This window comes from Aspergillus fumigatus, chromosome 5 (assembly GCF_000002655.1).
Source record: "Aspergillus fumigatus Af293 chromosome 5, whole genome shotgun sequence".
Taxonomy (NCBI): domain Eukaryota; kingdom Fungi; phylum Ascomycota; class Eurotiomycetes; order Eurotiales; family Aspergillaceae; genus Aspergillus; species Aspergillus fumigatus.
In genome coordinates this window covers 2,435,750-2,451,394 of record NC_007198.1, presented here as the reverse complement: position 1 = coordinate 2,451,394, position 15,645 = coordinate 2,435,750, and the positions used below count along the sequence as shown (strand labels likewise).

General features: G+C 50.1%; 3 protein-coding genes across 3 annotated transcripts; 2 read left to right on the top strand and 1 right to left on the bottom strand.

Moving 5' to 3' along the window:
• The first annotated feature begins 28 nt into the window (after positions 1 to 28).
• AFUA_5G09480 (putative ABC transporter) lies at positions 29 to 6,131 on the top strand. Its single transcript, XM_748598.2, has 3 exons — positions 29 to 455; positions 512 to 998; positions 1,051 to 6,131. The coding sequence occupies exons 1-3, from the start codon at positions 328 to 330 to the stop codon at positions 5,248 to 5,250; spliced, it is 4,815 nt and encodes a 1,604-aa protein (XP_753691.1). The 5' UTR covers positions 29 to 327; the 3' UTR covers positions 5,251 to 6,131.
• Positions 6,132 to 6,245: 114 nt separating this feature from the next.
• On the top strand, positions 6,246 to 8,391 carry AFUA_5G09470 (putative MFS allantoate transporter; the record flags this gene model as incomplete). Its single annotated transcript, XM_748599.2, has 9 exons — positions 6,246 to 6,594; positions 6,656 to 6,803; positions 6,862 to 6,892; positions 6,964 to 7,230; positions 7,286 to 7,503; positions 7,554 to 7,642; positions 7,705 to 7,945; positions 8,009 to 8,102; positions 8,175 to 8,391. Exons 1-9 carry the CDS (start codon positions 6,325 to 6,327, stop codon positions 8,389 to 8,391), a joined length of 1,575 nt encoding a protein of 524 aa, XP_753692.1. The 5' UTR covers positions 6,246 to 6,324.
• Positions 8,392 to 8,629: 238 nt separating this feature from the next.
• AFUA_5G09460 (putative ABC transporter) lies at positions 8,630 to 15,242 on the bottom strand (the record flags this gene model as incomplete). The annotated part of the gene is made up of 3 exons (XM_748600.2): positions 12,798 to 15,242; positions 8,720 to 12,738; positions 8,630 to 8,659 (listed from the first exon to the last, which is right to left on the bottom strand). The coding sequence occupies exons 1-3, from the start codon at positions 13,174 to 13,176 to the stop codon at positions 8,630 to 8,632; spliced, it is 4,428 nt and encodes a 1,475-aa protein (XP_753693.2). The 5' UTR covers positions 13,177 to 15,242.
• Positions 15,243 to 15,645: the final 403 nt, after the last annotated feature.

Sequence of the window (15,645 nt, the reverse complement as noted above, 5' to 3'; positions counted from 1 at the left end):
CGCCAACCCAATCTGTCTTGATTGGCGCGATCTGTTATGGTACATTGCCCACCCAGTCCAATGACAGCCGTTGAATGAATCGATCGCAGGGGCAGTGCCGGGCACATAGATTGACGTGCCAGGAAATCCAAGAAACACCAGTCTCCGCCGTCTTGCGCCGAGGTCGCTTGGACATCATCAGTCTGGTTGCCGTCTTGCGCTAATCGCAAGATGTTTCTATAATAATCGCAATGACTTCGGGGCTCATCAATTTCGATCTTAAAGCTTACTCTTACTTCTCCTGGGATCGAGGATGAGCTCCGAAGACTTATCGAACTACAGGCGACCATGTTGAATCTCTTCCTTAGGCAGATTTGGACGCTGACAGTCAAGAATCTGCTCCTCGTCTTTGTGCGCCCAGCAGTTACAACAACCCTCAGGGCCCTGGTATTGCCAGTGATTTTCGTTGCTTTCATGTAGATCACCTGTGTTGTCTCTTGTTCATATGAAAGGCCATCACTAACCGGAGTAGATCCTACGCAAAGAACCTTTTCATCCCTCCGTCAGAGTATGGTATTGGCAGTCCCACTCCCCTCAGTTCGCTAGGAGCTGCGCTCGGTGCCGTCTCAGGGAATAGAGACAAGTTGGTATTCGTCCACAATGGCCTGACTGGCGGCGATGTTGAGCAAGTCATCCACCGAGTTGCGGATCCTGCAAAGGCCAGCGCAAAACAAGTACATATTCTTTCGTCGGAGGATGAGCTGCGAGAGTTGTGTCGAACATCGCTTCGTGGAGTGTCATCATGCATAGCTGCAGCTATCTTTTACTCTTCTCCCACGGAAGGGCCAAACGAATACTGGAATTACTCAATTCGCACGGATGGTTCGCTAGGTGTTGGGATCAAAGTCAACCGAAATGACAATGATCAGGAGATCTACCTCCTTCCATTCCAGCATTCGATTGACTGGGCGATAGCGCAGGTCAACTCAACCAACAACGGTAACGCGCTACCGAGTCACGTACGCTTAATGAACGTAGTGCTTCTGAACTGCTCGACTAATCCTTGTATAGGTTGAGGAATACCCGTTCACGTCCCTTTCCCAAGAGGAACGAAAGGAACAGATCCGAACCCGCTACATGGGCGCCATCATTGACATCATTGCTGTGGCTATCTTCATTGAAATTGTGGGTGTCACGTACCAGCTTACTGGGCTTATAGCGATGGAAAGAGAGCTCGGAATGAGCCAGTTGATTGATTGCATGTTGCCCAACACCTCTCACTGGCAATCACAAGCTGCTCGGTTCATTGCAGCACACCTGGCTTTGGATATCGTGTATTGCCCAGCATGGATTATCTCCGGTGCAATCCTGAAATTTGGGGTGTACGGCAAGACCTCGGCTGGAATAGTCATAATCTACAATATCCTGGCCGGTCTCGCGTTGTCCTCCTTTTCCATATTCGGCGCCTCATTTTTCAGGAAGGCTCAGCTCAGCGGTATCACTGTCGTTATCCTTTGTTTGATTTTGGGAGTAATCGCGCAACTGGCACCTGCTTCGACAAACGGTGCTGTTGTCATTCTCAGTCTCCTATTTCCACCCATGAACTTTGTTTATTTCTTTGTTCTCATGGCTCGATGGGAGAGACAGGGTCTCGCTACGGACCTTGTGCGCGCAGCTCCGGAGAATCCGTGGACAGTTCCTGGTATAGCCCTCTGGATTTTACTGATTGTTCAAATCATCGTCTATCCTCTACTGGCCGCCGTAGTCGAGCGAGATCTTTATGGCACTAAGTCCAAGAGTCGAAGGACAGTGACCTCTGGCGGCTCGATCGCTGTGCGTTTGAATGAATTTACCAAAGAATATCAGCCGAGCTGGTTCTACCGAAAGGTAGCTCCATGGTTTGGAAGCAGCCGACAGAGTGTACGGGCCGTTAACGACCTCTCCATGGACGTCAGAAAAGGTGAAATTGTGGTCCTCCTCGGTGCAAACGGGTCGGGCAAATCTACCACACTGGATGCCATCTCCGGTCTAACGACAATCACCTCCGGGAGTATCGACGTAGACTACGGCGACTCCGGCGGACGGTTTGGTCTCTGCCCACAGAAGAACGTTCTCTGGGATAAGCTTACAGTGAAAGAGCATATAAAGATATTCAACAGGCTGAAGAGTACCGGAGAAGTGGACAGTATTGAGCAACTTCTCAAATTGCTAAACGACTGTGACTTAGCTCAGAAAGTGAGCTCGCTCACGAAGACGCTCTCAGGGGGCCAGAAACGAAAAGTTCAATTGGCCATGATGCTTACCGGCGGCTCATCGATTTGCGCTGTCGATGAAGTCTCATCTGGAATTGATCCAATTGCACGCGCCAAAATATGGGACATCCTTCTTGCAGAGAGAGGATCACGGACAATTCTTTTGACTACTCATTTTCTAGATGAAGCAGACCTTCTCGCCGATCACATCACAATCCTATCCAAGGGTTCGCTCAAAGCACAGGGCTCGAGCGTTGAGCTAAAGGATAGATTGGGTTCGGGTTACCGAATTCATGTGCTCAACGTTCCTGGCTCAGAGAAGGTAGCCGGTCTGCAGTTCGACAGTATTGAAAAAGAGGTCCATTTTGATGATACCGTCTACTCCGCGAAAGATTCTACGGAAGCTTCTCGTCTGATGTCAGTGTTGGAAGAAAAGGGTGTCACAGAATATCGTGTCAGCGGGCCGACGATCGAAGATGTTTTTCTCTCAGTTGCAGAAGAGTTAGACTCGGACAGACTACGAGAAGAGCCTAACATCGCACTGAAGGGGACGGATTACGCTGAAAAGAATCCTGGAAGCAGTGACAGCGAGGGGCTTCGGCTATTGACTGGAAAACGCATTAGCATGTTCCTTCAGTCGTGGTATTTGTTTCGCAAGAGGGTCACAATATTGCGCCGCAACCCTATCCCATACTTGGCCGCTTTGCTCATCCCAGTCGTTGCGGCCGGACTTGTTACTCTTTTCCTGAAGGGTGCTACGAAGGCAGGTTGTTCCGGTGATAGCGCGTATCGTGCATCTGGCTTTGAGTCACTGGCGTCTCTGGAAAACTTCGAATTTGTGGTTGGTCCTCGAGACAGGCTGTCTATCTCCGCTCTTGAGAGCTTCATTGGCTCCCTATCTGGTTTGATACGGTCGACTCGGAATACGTCTTTGAATCTCGACTCTCGATTTCACCTAGTAAACAGTCTCACGGAGTTTGAAGATTATATATCTCACAACTATACCAACATAACCCCTGGCGGTTTCTACCTGGGAGACGCAAATTCTGCGCCTACATTCGCGTGGAAGGGAGACAACAGTCACTTCCCGTTATCCGCTATCACTCAGAATGCCCTGGATAACTTTCTGACCAACGTGCCCATCTCTTTCCACTTCCAGTTTTTCGACATTCCATGGCAGTCAGATTCTGGGAAGGCACTCCAGCTGATTGTCTATTTTGGACTTGCTATGTCGGTATACCCTGCTTTGTTTGCTCTCTATCCCACCGTTGAGCGCTTGAAGAATGTCCGAGCGCTGCATTTCAGTAACGGGGTGAGAGGCGCCTCGCTCTGGCTAGCATACCTGACGTTCGACTTCTGTATCGTCGTCGCATCTAGCGTCCTTGCAATAGTCATATTCAGGGCCGCGTCGGATGTATGGTACCATGCCGAATATCTCTTCGTCGTTTTCTTCCTCTACGGGTTGTGCACAACCATACTATCATATGTGGTTTCCCTCGTCTCGAAGTCTCAGCTTGCAGCTTTCGCAATTGCAGCTGGCGGACAGTGCGTCTTGTTCTTGATTTACTTCATCGCCTACATGTCGGTATTGACATACGCACCTACCCAGAAAGTGGATGAGTACCTTGAGATTACGCACTTTACCATCGGACTCATTGCGCCATCCGGAAATCTTCTTCGAGCAATGTTCACTTCCCTGAATACGTTCTCCATCCTATGTCGAGGACGAGAGATCGCCTCATACCCGGGTGAGATCACTCTCTACGGAGGCCCAATCCTCTATCTGATCTGTCAATCCTTTTTCCTGTTTGGATTGCTGCTTTGGATTGATGGAGGGCCTGTGCTTTCCATGATGAGGAGGAAAGTCAAGCAGGACCACGTGGAAGAGAAGAACACTGTCGATGGAGATGTTGCCGCTGAATTAGCACGAGTGGAAGGGTCAACCGACGGACTACGGGTTCTGCACCTGACGAAGAAATTCAAGAAGTCTGTCGCGGTTGATGACGTGACATTCGGGGTACCGAAATCTCAAGTTTTTGCTCTCTTAGGGCCAAATGGAGCAGGGAAAACCACCACAATCTCTCTCATCCGCGGTGATATGGTACCTTCCAACAATGGAGGAAATATTTTCGTGAACAATATTTCGGTTCTGAGGAACCGTGCAGCAGCACGCTCCCACCTTGGGGTCTGTCCACAGTTTGATGCAATGGATCAAATGACCGTCATCGAGCATCTCGAGTTCTATGCCCGCATCCGTGGTGTGACCGATGTGAAGCACAATGTCACGGAAGTAATGCGTGCTGTGGGCCTTCTTCCCTTCCAGCACCGCATGGCAACAAAACTCTCAGGAGGTAATAAACGCAAGCTTTCTCTCGGTATTGCTCTAATGGGCAACCCTCTCGTCTTGCTGCTGGATGAACCTAGCTCCGGCATGGACGCAGCCTCGAAGCGTGTGATGTGGAAGACGTTGGCTTCTGTAGTCCCTGGACGCTCCATTGTGCTGACGACCCACTCCATGGAGGAGGCAGATGCACTGGCAACTCGGGCAGGAATCATGGCCAAGCGTATGCTGGCGCTGGGGACAACTGATGACCTGCGGAAGAGATATGGTAACAAATATCATGTCCATCTAGTCCATTCACAGGCACCGCACACTACGGACGAAACTATGGAACGCATCCGGGATTGGGTGCAAAAGAACTTTCCTGGTGCCGTGATAGAGCAGAAGACCTATCATGGGCAGATAAGGTTCAGTATTCCTGCAACAGCGGCATCTTCATCTCCAAAGGCGGAAATCACTGAATATGCTGCGGGTCCTATTGCCGAGGAAGAAGAGCTCGGACCCGGACCCAGATATCAATCCGTCAACAAGAGCATCGTCAGCTCCATATTCTCGAAATTGGAGCAGAGCAAGACTGATCTAGGCGTCCAGTATTACTCTGTCAGCCAAACTACATTGGACCAAGTCTTCCTCGCCATTGTTGGACAGCATAATATCCGGGAGGAGAATGCTGGATAGACCCGGACCTTGTATTAGCCCTATCGGTTGATTATTTCATTGCTTGTCTTTCATTTCATCTGTGTTTGATACCAACCCTGGACGTCTACTCTCAATCCCTCCTGTGATCATTTAATTCTCCTACAATATATTTCTGTATATATGAACCTGAACTACTGGGACATAGAAGCATTTGGCCAGTGTGCATGAAGCACAGGGGCACATCTTTTCCTTCTTCTGCTGTCTATGACTAGACCAATATCACAATCTCCCACCGAAGACCCCCCACGCCGGTAGTACCCTGACCCCAGGCCATCCCCCACCTCCGCTGCTGATCGTTTTTTTCTCCACGTCTCCATAAACTTCATCCCTTCATCAACTCGGCAGTTCTAAAACCATCGACCTCATGTTATTAACGCACGTATCAAGACCAACTGAACCTGAATGAAAGAGTCATAACTGGCGCATCGGCCACGGAATCTCGACGATTTCCACCTATCATCTGCCAGACGAGGATGCCACGCCTTGTTCTCGGTCTTACCCCGACTGCTCGACTACTCCGCACCGGGAATGTCACCCTGCCCATCACCGCATATCTCAGATCTTGACCAATGATCCAGCCAACCAACGAATTCTTTGCGCTGGTGCTGGCATTCTCCCCGAAGGCCCCTGAATCGCTCAATGGTCATCCACACCGCTATATGACGATGTTGACCCCCACGCCGCTACCAAGTACTCACTGGTTTGTAGCTTTCAACCCCGCAAAATATGCCGGGAGCAAGGCCGAGGCTGTGAGCTCCAACCTGGGGTAGGGTAGAATGTTTGTCTCGCATAACGTGGGGTGGATATGCTTTAGCGTTGATACTTCCTGATGTGGAAGCTACACTTGGGACGATTATCCAACGCCTCCTGTGGCCATGATATGAGCATCTGGGCAATGAGGTCTCCGCTTTGGCTTTGGGGTCCATCCAAACTATGCCATTCAAATACCAACTGGATTCAGCTTCTCCAGACATAGGTTCTGAGACGTCTATATTTTTAGCTGTTCATCGGTACCATCGCTGACTTGCAAGCAAGAAACAACGAAAAGGCAATATGGGTGATAGAACTACCGAGCCACAGCATGGCTCCAAAATGCAGTCTGCAGAGACCCCTACCATCATACACAGCGAAAATACTCAGCTCGAACCAGGATGGAAGACAGCGAAGCACAAAGATGGCGACACAGCCATGGCTCTGTTTAACGATCCAGACGAGCTGCATGAAGAGGTAGACCCAGCCGAGGCGAGAAGAGTATTGCGGAAGATTGATATGATGATTCTTCCGTACCTTGCCGTCTGCTATGCATTTTTCTACATTGATAAGGTATGTTGGCGTGATAGTAATCCTCCATTGGGCTAGACTGATGTGTGATTTCAATGTTCAGACAACCCTGAGCTATGCAGCTATCTTTGGAATCGTGGAGGACCTCAAGCTCCATGGAACGCAGTATAGCTGGCTCAGCAGTTTATTCTACTTTGGTTTCCTTGCCTGGGCGTTCCCTACCAACTTTCTCCTGCAGCGTTTGCCAATCGGTATGTGTTCCATACAGACATGTCGGAGGATAGGATTGTAACCAGTTCATGTGTGAAGGGAAGTACCTGGGCGCCAACATCTTCATGTGGTACGTACAGCAAGCACACCGGGCAATTCCTCTCCTTTCTTCCCTAAAAGCATTATACTCATGTATATTAGGGGAGTCTTCCTCATGATCCAGGCAGCATGCCATAACTTCACCACGCTTGCTGTTCTTCGAGCGTTAGGAGGCGCCGCTGAAGCCTGTGCCGACCCTGCCTTTATGTTGATTACCAGCATGTTTTACACAAGAAAAGAGCAGCCTGTCCGGATCGGTTTGTGGTATACCGCGAATGGTTTTGGTATCGCGCTTGGAGGCCTGTTGGGTTATGGGATTGGCAATCTGAAGGGTGCGCTTCCATCTTGGAAGTACGAATTCCTCGTCATGTAAGTTCATGGTACTAGGATCCTGCCGTATGGTAACTTGCTAACTGAGTTGCAGCGGAGCCCTTTGCTCTGCCTGGGGCATAGTCATGTTCATTTTCCTTCCAGATTCTCCCGTCTCTGCACCGGGTCTTACCCCCAGGGAACGGCGAATTGCCGTTGAACGGTTGAGAGAGAACCAGACAGGTGTTGAGAACAAGCATCTCAAGCCATACCAGGTCCTAGAAGCGTTTATGGACTACAAGCTTTACATTTTCTTTATGCTAGGCTGTGTCTGTGAGTATTACTGTATCCTCTGCTCACACAGTTCAGCACTAATTTGCAAGGCAACATCCCCAATGGCGGCATCTCCAACTTCGGCACATTGATCATCCATGGCTTTGGATTTTCAACCCTGGTTACCACCCTAATGCAGGTATGGGTGCTGTCGATTTTAGCCCACATTCACCGAATCTTAATAACGCTGTTCTCATATAGATTCCCTACGGCGTCCTCATCGCACTCTCCATCCTTCTCTGCGTCTACCTCAACGACCGCTTCGAGAACCGCCGCTGCGTGTTCATCCTCTTATTCCTGCTCCCCAATATCGCGGGCGCCTTTGGCCTGCGCTTTGTCCCACTTGACCAGCAAGTCGGCCGTCTGATCTGCTACTACCTCACGGGCCCGTACAACGCAGCCTTTGTCTTGATTCTGAGCATGCAGATCGCGAATACTGCAGGTACTGCCCCATTCTATCTGCCGATCTTCCTCGGAGCCGTGATGGTCTAATAGCATGATGCAGGACACACAAAGAAGGTCGTTACGAACGCAGTCCTCTTTCTGGGCTACTGCACTGGGAATATTGCGGGTCCGTTTTTCTACAAGACGGATCAGAAGTACGTTGCCTTTTTCATTTTCCAACATCATCATCGTCGTCGTTGCTCCATTGCATCCTGACTTTGTTGCAGACCAACCTACTCCCTTGGCATCTGGTCCATGATCGTCTCGCATCTGATTGAGGTTGTTCTCATCTCCACTCTTGGCCTTCTTCTCCGATGGGAGAACAAGAAGCGGGATCGGATACAATCTCAGATGCAGGGTGGACTTGAGGGACGAGACCTGGGCTCTACTGCGTTCCTGGACTTGACGGATCGAGAGAATCTCAAGTATGTTTTTCATCCTTGATTATATGATGGATGGTCTGGCTAATTCGGAATTTTCCCGCAGTTTCCGCTATATATACTGAGTCGAATTAAGCTCCCCGGTGGATCAATATTTGATCTAAGGACTGGAATGCAATCTAATAACTTTTGACCTTTGGTAAATCGGTATGGGCATGTTGGCAATGTTCGATGTTATCTAGCCTCAATTAGAAGCACGTGCGCTTTTAGTCTCCCTCTTTCGTAGACGCCATATTAAAACGTTATCTGCGGTTGTAATTCAGGTAGCGGGACTAGAAAATATCATAAATCAGCTTGTATCGTAATCGACAACGAGGAGACATAAAACTCACCGCCAAGAACAAAATGATGAGATTAGACCCGATAAAGGCAAGGAAGATCCCCAGGTCCCGCCACCTGGTATTAAAACTCATAGAAAAGGCACTGTAGAACTCATCTCCAATTTTGTACGCACAGTACTCGCAAGCCTGCGTCGTGTTGTCGGCCAGGTATCCCAGCCCGCCACGCTCGAAGAACGGCAGCATGTATTCGCCGCATGTCTGATTTTCCGGGGCCTGGAAGCGATTAAACTCGCTGGGGGAGCAGGAGACGGTGCGGCCGTGCAGTTCTGTGGTGACCATGCCGCTGATGAGGCGGGTGAAGGGGTCGAGCTGGTACAGCCAGGCGCGCCAGAAGCCGGGCATCTGGGGCCTGGGAATCGCGACGCCGCAGAAGAGCGAGAAGATGATGACGATGGGCGGGTTGATCTGCGAGGCGATGAAGCTGTTTGGCGTCAGGGCGGAGATCATCTGGCCCAGGGTTACCGAGAAGAGTTCGGTGATGAGGACCATGAGGAATTGGTAGCCGGCTCGGCTGGGCGCGGCTTGGAAGCCGGGGATGTAGTAGAGGGGGAGGAAGAAACAGACGGCGCAGAGGATGCTATAGGGGAGCTCGGCAATGACCATGGACAGGGCGAATGCGAACTGGCTGTATGATTTGCAGGCGGATTCGCGGAAGAAGACGAGCCGCGAGAACTCGAAGCGGGGTTCCACCTGCTGGAGGATGATGGCCGGTAGGACGGTTACGTTGAAGATGACAAAAATTCGGTATTGGAGGGAGGCGCGGGAGTCGTCTAGGTTCAGAAATGCGAGGCCGGTGACTAGGGCGATGACGACGTGGTTGAATAGTCGTGTGAAGCCGTAGTTCCTCGATCGCCAGAAGACGATGTTCGTTCGCTTGCAAACGACCTTGATCTGGTGCCACAGTGGTGTGGCATACTCTCTGACAATTATCTGCGAGCCGCCGCTCTGTCGGACCTCCTCCGCACGCTGAGCCTTAATTTGAATAATCTCTCTTTTGACCTGCTCAAACTCGGAGGACGTGCGCCAAATCTCTCCCCAGTCCCGATCTCCAATCCGGCGAGTCTGGCCTGCACCGATGGCATCGAGCATCCATTCGGCCGGGTTTGCGTCGGGTGGACAGTCGGCACCGTTACGGCGGAAGTAGTCCAAGAGGACATGGGAGTCTTCTCCAATGTCTCCAAAATATACGCATTCGCCTCCCCTCTGGAGCAGGAGAAGGCGATCGAAGTTCTCAAACAGGGCAGAGTTCGGTTGGTGAATGGTACACAAAATTGCCTGTCCGGCGGCGGCAAGTTTCCTTAAAAACCGAATGATATTGAATGCCGATTGGCTGTCGAGGCCACTTGTAGGTTCATCCAGAAAAAGAAGAAGTTCAGGTTTGGCAGCGAGCTCAACACCGATAGTGACGCGTTTTCTTTCCTCGACTGAGAGGCCGGTCTCCGGAGTTCCGATGATCGCATCGGCAAGATCCTCGAGCTCAAGAAGTTGGATGATGCCCTCGACGTACTCGTACTTTTCAGATTGTGGTGTTTCATAAGGCTGGCGAAGGTCAGCCGAGAAGCGTAATGCCTCTCGTACGGTTTGCATGGGCTCATGGATATCCAGCTGCTCCGCGTAAGACACAGTACGCAAGAAACTTCCGGGAGGGGGGGCACCATCCACCAGAATATTGCCGCTGATCACGCCAATGTTCTTCCTGGAGGCCAGAACATCCAATAACGTCGTTTTGCCGGCTCCGGAAGCTCCCATAAGCGCCGTCAGCTTGCCCGGCTGCACGTACCCGTAGACAGATTGAAGGAGGCGGCGAGTACCCGAGGGCACAGGAACGTCATAACAAACGTCTTCCCAGGTGAAGACCGATTTGGAGGTAATTTTGAGATTCGCAGCTGATTGATCCTTAGACTCGCGATTGGTTCGCTTCTCCATCAGGGCTCCATTCAACGCTCTGCGCTCCTTGTTCTCCTTTTGGTAGAAGGTAACGGTCCTGCCTCCAGCCCCAAACTGCAGTGTTTCACCGTGGTACAGATTCAGGGTCAGGAAACCAACGGTGAGTGCAACCATGATACCAAAGTTTCGCCATAGATCCCCTGGGAAGTAGCTGAACGTCTTTGCTAGGTAGCTCGCACCTGGAATAATGACCGAGCCTGGCTCACCACCAGCAAGTGTGCACACGCGACTTGCCATGTCGTCGTAGCCGGGGCCACTCGGTACCAACGAGTCTGCAGTGCATGTCATGGTGAGATCCTTGAACTCGTTCACCATCAGCGCGGCAAACCCCAGTCCGAACGGATTGATGTAGTACAGCCATCGCAGCCACTCTTGCTCGCTAGACCATTGTATGAGGTAGCCGGACGTCAGAACAAACAGTGTGATCACCACAGACGCAAACTTCATGGCATAGTCAAAGTCAGGACTCATGCAGCCAATGACACGGAAGAAGCAAGTCATGCAGAGGTATCCGAGCACGATAATCAGGATGAACGTGAAGAAGGCGCCTGCATCGAGGACCAGGCCGCACATAAAATAGACAATAATGCTGAAGACGAGGATTCGTGCAATAGCAAACGTCGTATCAACCAGAATTTGCGCAATCCACAGAGCACTTGGCCGATAGAAGGTAAATTGCCGGTGTTTATTGACGATAGAGCGACCCATCATCGTCGAGACGAGTTCGGAAAAGGCCTGAAATCCGTTGAAGAGCAGACTAATGAAGAGTAAACCACCCCTGGTAAATGCTCCTGCACTAGTTTTCGGCAGTCGCAGCCAAACTGTACCTAGAATGATGGCAACTCCGGTGGACGTAATCCAAGAGACTGTCTGAGCAAACCTGTCTTGCCATTTGATCAGGAACTGGCGTTGCATCAGCGCCCAGATCTGCAAGTGGAAGGGTATCGAGTAGACCGAAGATTTAGGAGTAAATTTGCGCTTCGCTTCCTGATTGGCAATCTCGAAGTCTTCGTACACATGCTTCTCTTGTTCCAACTTCTTTCGATAAGCATCCATTTCCTGGGCGAGTCTCTCACTGTACGATGATCGATTGAAAGCTTCCACGAGTGAGTCAGGGGTGGACGGCACGTCGTCTTCACTTCGTCCTTCCTTAAATTCCCGTTCAAATGGATCTGTACAGCCGGTCAAATAGTCGGGCGTGGTCTGCCGAGGTCTCTCCTTGAAACCAAGACTCTCGAAATACGATCTTGCCTCAGAGGCAGGACCGAAGAAGACTTGACGACCGCTGTCAATCACCAGGACCTTGTCGAATTGCTTGTAGATATTCTCAGATGCTTGATAAAGAGAGACGAACGTCGTAGTCTTGTAGATGTTTGTCATGATTCTCAGGGATTTGGCAAAGTCCAGAGCAGTCGAAGCATCCAGCCCACGAGTACTATTATCCCAAGCCAGAACCGTTGCTGATGTGATCATCATCTCTGCAATACTCACTCGACGTCTCTCTCCTCCTGAGACGCCACGGATGAACTGGTTTCCAATCACGGTATTGGCGGTATGTTCGATGTTGAACATTTTGAGTAGCATATTGATGACTTTCTCTCTGAACTCGGCCTTAGAAACCCCCAGAGGTCTCTTTCCCGGGGTCTTCGTGTCTAGCGCAAATCCCAAGGTCTGTTTGACCGTGAGCGTAGGCTGATGAACGTCATCCTCTTGATTGTAGACAGCCTCGCCGCGAAACCTCTTTGCGAAGGTGTCAGCGTCGAAAATACCATAGAGGACATCGCCATCTATGCTAGTATAGCCAAAACGCTGGTTTGTGATCGTTTTCAGGAATGTAGTGCAGCCTGATCCTGGACGCCCCAGAACAAGGACCATCTCTCCCGGTTGTAGCACTCCACGAAAATTCCTCAAGATTTCGAACTCTTTCCCCTTCTTGCCGTAACCAAGCATGTGCATTATCGTCTCTGGAACATTGAAAAAGTCAATAATCGCATCCGGGAATGTTTTGATATACGTCTTGACGCCGCCCATTCCTCGGACAGTGAGGTTATCCCATATGACTCCTGCGAGCTGTCAGTACGAGTAAAGAGCTTCTGGAACAATAGATCGCTCATGAAATCACCTATGCGCTTGCTCCTAATTCCAGCTGCTGTTTCCGCGTCCCGGTTACCACGCAGAGCGGTTTCAAGATCCCACGGCTCGTCCGAGTCAGCTGGACTGTCGGACCTTTCAACATCTTCCGTCTTCCCTGTTGGCTTGGAAGCTCGTGAAATCTGCTTAGACAAACAATGAGCTTGATGTGAGATGGTAGAGAATTGCCTGTTCAGCTCTGAGAACTCTTCTTCTGCTTCCTTGACGTTGACGCCTGACCGATGGGAGGTCACTCCCTGTGGATTCGCGTCCCGGAGCCGCTCTCGGTGTTGTTCATAAGCACTAGCAGTGGACAGGGAGTCTACGTCCGAGCCATTACTGGACTCGGAGACTGCTGGTTTCTCATCCATGGATGCAGTCGACACCAAGGACGCGAAACAAAGGTTCTTATCAGGCTTTCGCGCCAGGCACGATATGGAGAGGGTTGAGCACAGAAGAGGGAATTCAGAGGCGACGGAGATAACAGTACGAGTAAGAAAAGAACAGTACTAAGGTAGACCAAATTTCTCCGGACACATTGTGCATGAGAAAACGAGGATAAAATGATTATATTTGCTAATGGTACGCTTGGCACCTGGGCAGGGAAAGGCGAAGGAACAAACCGAACTCTCAACTAGAAGCATGTTAGGCCTCAGGGAAAAGATACATACTTTACCTCCAGAGGGCAATTCGGCTATGGCTCTCCACATTGACACCCGAGAGGAGCCTAACTGCAGCAGGAGGGGGAGTATCAAGCCATCCACGGTAAGTGAACCACATACGAAAAGCCCGGAGGCTGCTCCATTGGAAGGCCGAGACTTGGCATCCTAGTCACTGGGACTAAGAGAAGCGCACGAACAATATGATCGAGAGAGCATGCTGACTCCTGACTCATTGACAGTCGGGGACTCGATTAGTCGTTGCTAACACTTTCTCTGATCAGGATGGAACTCTTCCGACGTACGGAAGCCGAAAGCGGCAAATAGTACTGTTTGTGATTGAACAGATAATGTGCCAAGTGGTCGGCAACTCCCGCCAGGCGTGCTGATTAACTTGATTGATCCTTTGATAGACAACAAATGCCCGAAGTTTCGACGAGAAAATTTCAGAAGTGGACGGACAAGAGGTGGCAGGGGTGTCCAGCCAACGAATCAAGCCAATATTATTGTGTAGGGAAGGGCGCAGTCGCTTGATCTATCACCTTCTCCCTCTCAATGTTATTCAGTCCATGGATACAACACTCCGTACAGCGTCTCTGAATCACAAAAGGTATTTTGCACTTATTGAGTGAGCTGTCGAGATATAGCTCATAAGACTTAGACTAATGGCTCATCTCCATTTGCTTGAAGATTTGCATTGCATCTCAGACCGCTGAATTTTGGTCAGATGATGCTCATGGGTCATATTCTGTAGTCAGCAACATCTACGGAGAAATGGAGTACAGCGTCTAACGGAGCAAGACAATGGTGGAATCATTTTTCTCCTTCCATCCATCTTCACATCAAATATTATCTTTGAGCTAGAAATACCTAGTCGAATGCCATGGTTACTCTTTTCCTCGAGGCTTGTCGCAACTCCTTGGAGTCTCGTTCACAATGCCACTAACACACTCACACCCAAACCTTGCCGTTTCCTTGCATATATAGGTAGCATCATGGTTCGGATACAGAAGGCAGTTTTCTACTACAGACCAAGATAATCAATTACAACAGTGCACCCGTTCAAACCGCTAAATGAGGACTCTCATTTCCTCATCTCATCATTGAGCATTTTGTTGTTGACGCTTTAACCTACCAGCTTGTCTCCCTATCGGACAAGGCATCAAGCCCTCGAGGATATAGAACTTCGAGTCGTCTGACCTACGAATTTGAACGAGTACGGATCATCATTTTGCAGCTTGTCCAACGTGACAAATGCAGCGGCCCAGTCATGCGGAAGGTCGATATGTGCATCGCCAACATTAAGACACGAGGACAGCTGCACCTTGGCCACTGGAGTGGCGACAACAACAACAACAACAACATGGCATGGCCGTTTCGGCGCAGCAGATGAGCTCGAACAATCTCTGTCGGACCAGCACCAAACATCGGCACTCGTGGTGCCGTCTGGGAAGCAACCCTATCCAACCCGTGCGGCGCCCAGGCTAAGAGAGATTGTGGAGGCAAATGACCGTCTTGGGGAGGTATGCTGCGTATCCAGCAAGACCGCCATCGACCGTCCATCACATCGAGGACGATAAAGTTCTCACGAGAGAGTTCGTGTCCGCGACGGCAGTAGAAGCATTGTCCGCACAGCTCTGGGTTGTCGCACAGGATACCATCACCCGCGACGAAACCCTACACTTCTGACGCATATTCTGCTACGAAGACGACTACTTTGTAATCGATGATGGTCAGAATCTACTCGTCAGCTCCTGTCTATGGATTATAAATAAGAGGAATACCAAATACCCATTTGCCTGAATACACATCATCCGAGCTATTATGTTAGGCTCAATTTGGTTTGCTGTCTTTAAACAACCATCTAGATCTAGTCTGATCGAGCCAATGGGGCAGATTTGCTCGATGCTCGACACTTCAGGTAGAATACTGGTAGGAACTTGGAATTGTTAGTAGAAACTAGGTAGAAAGTCCAGGAAGAGGTATTCGCTTGCACTCTTGGAAGGAACAGGATTCTTTGTGCAGAGCCAATATTGAAGGGCAGTAGACTATCATCAGTGTCTGCAAGAAAACCTGACATAAGTAGTCTTCTCTCTCCTTATTCAGTACTTTTTTTCCACTTCTCACATGGCATCATCTCCTTGATGCCCACAAAAGACACAACAACAATGGGTGCCGCGC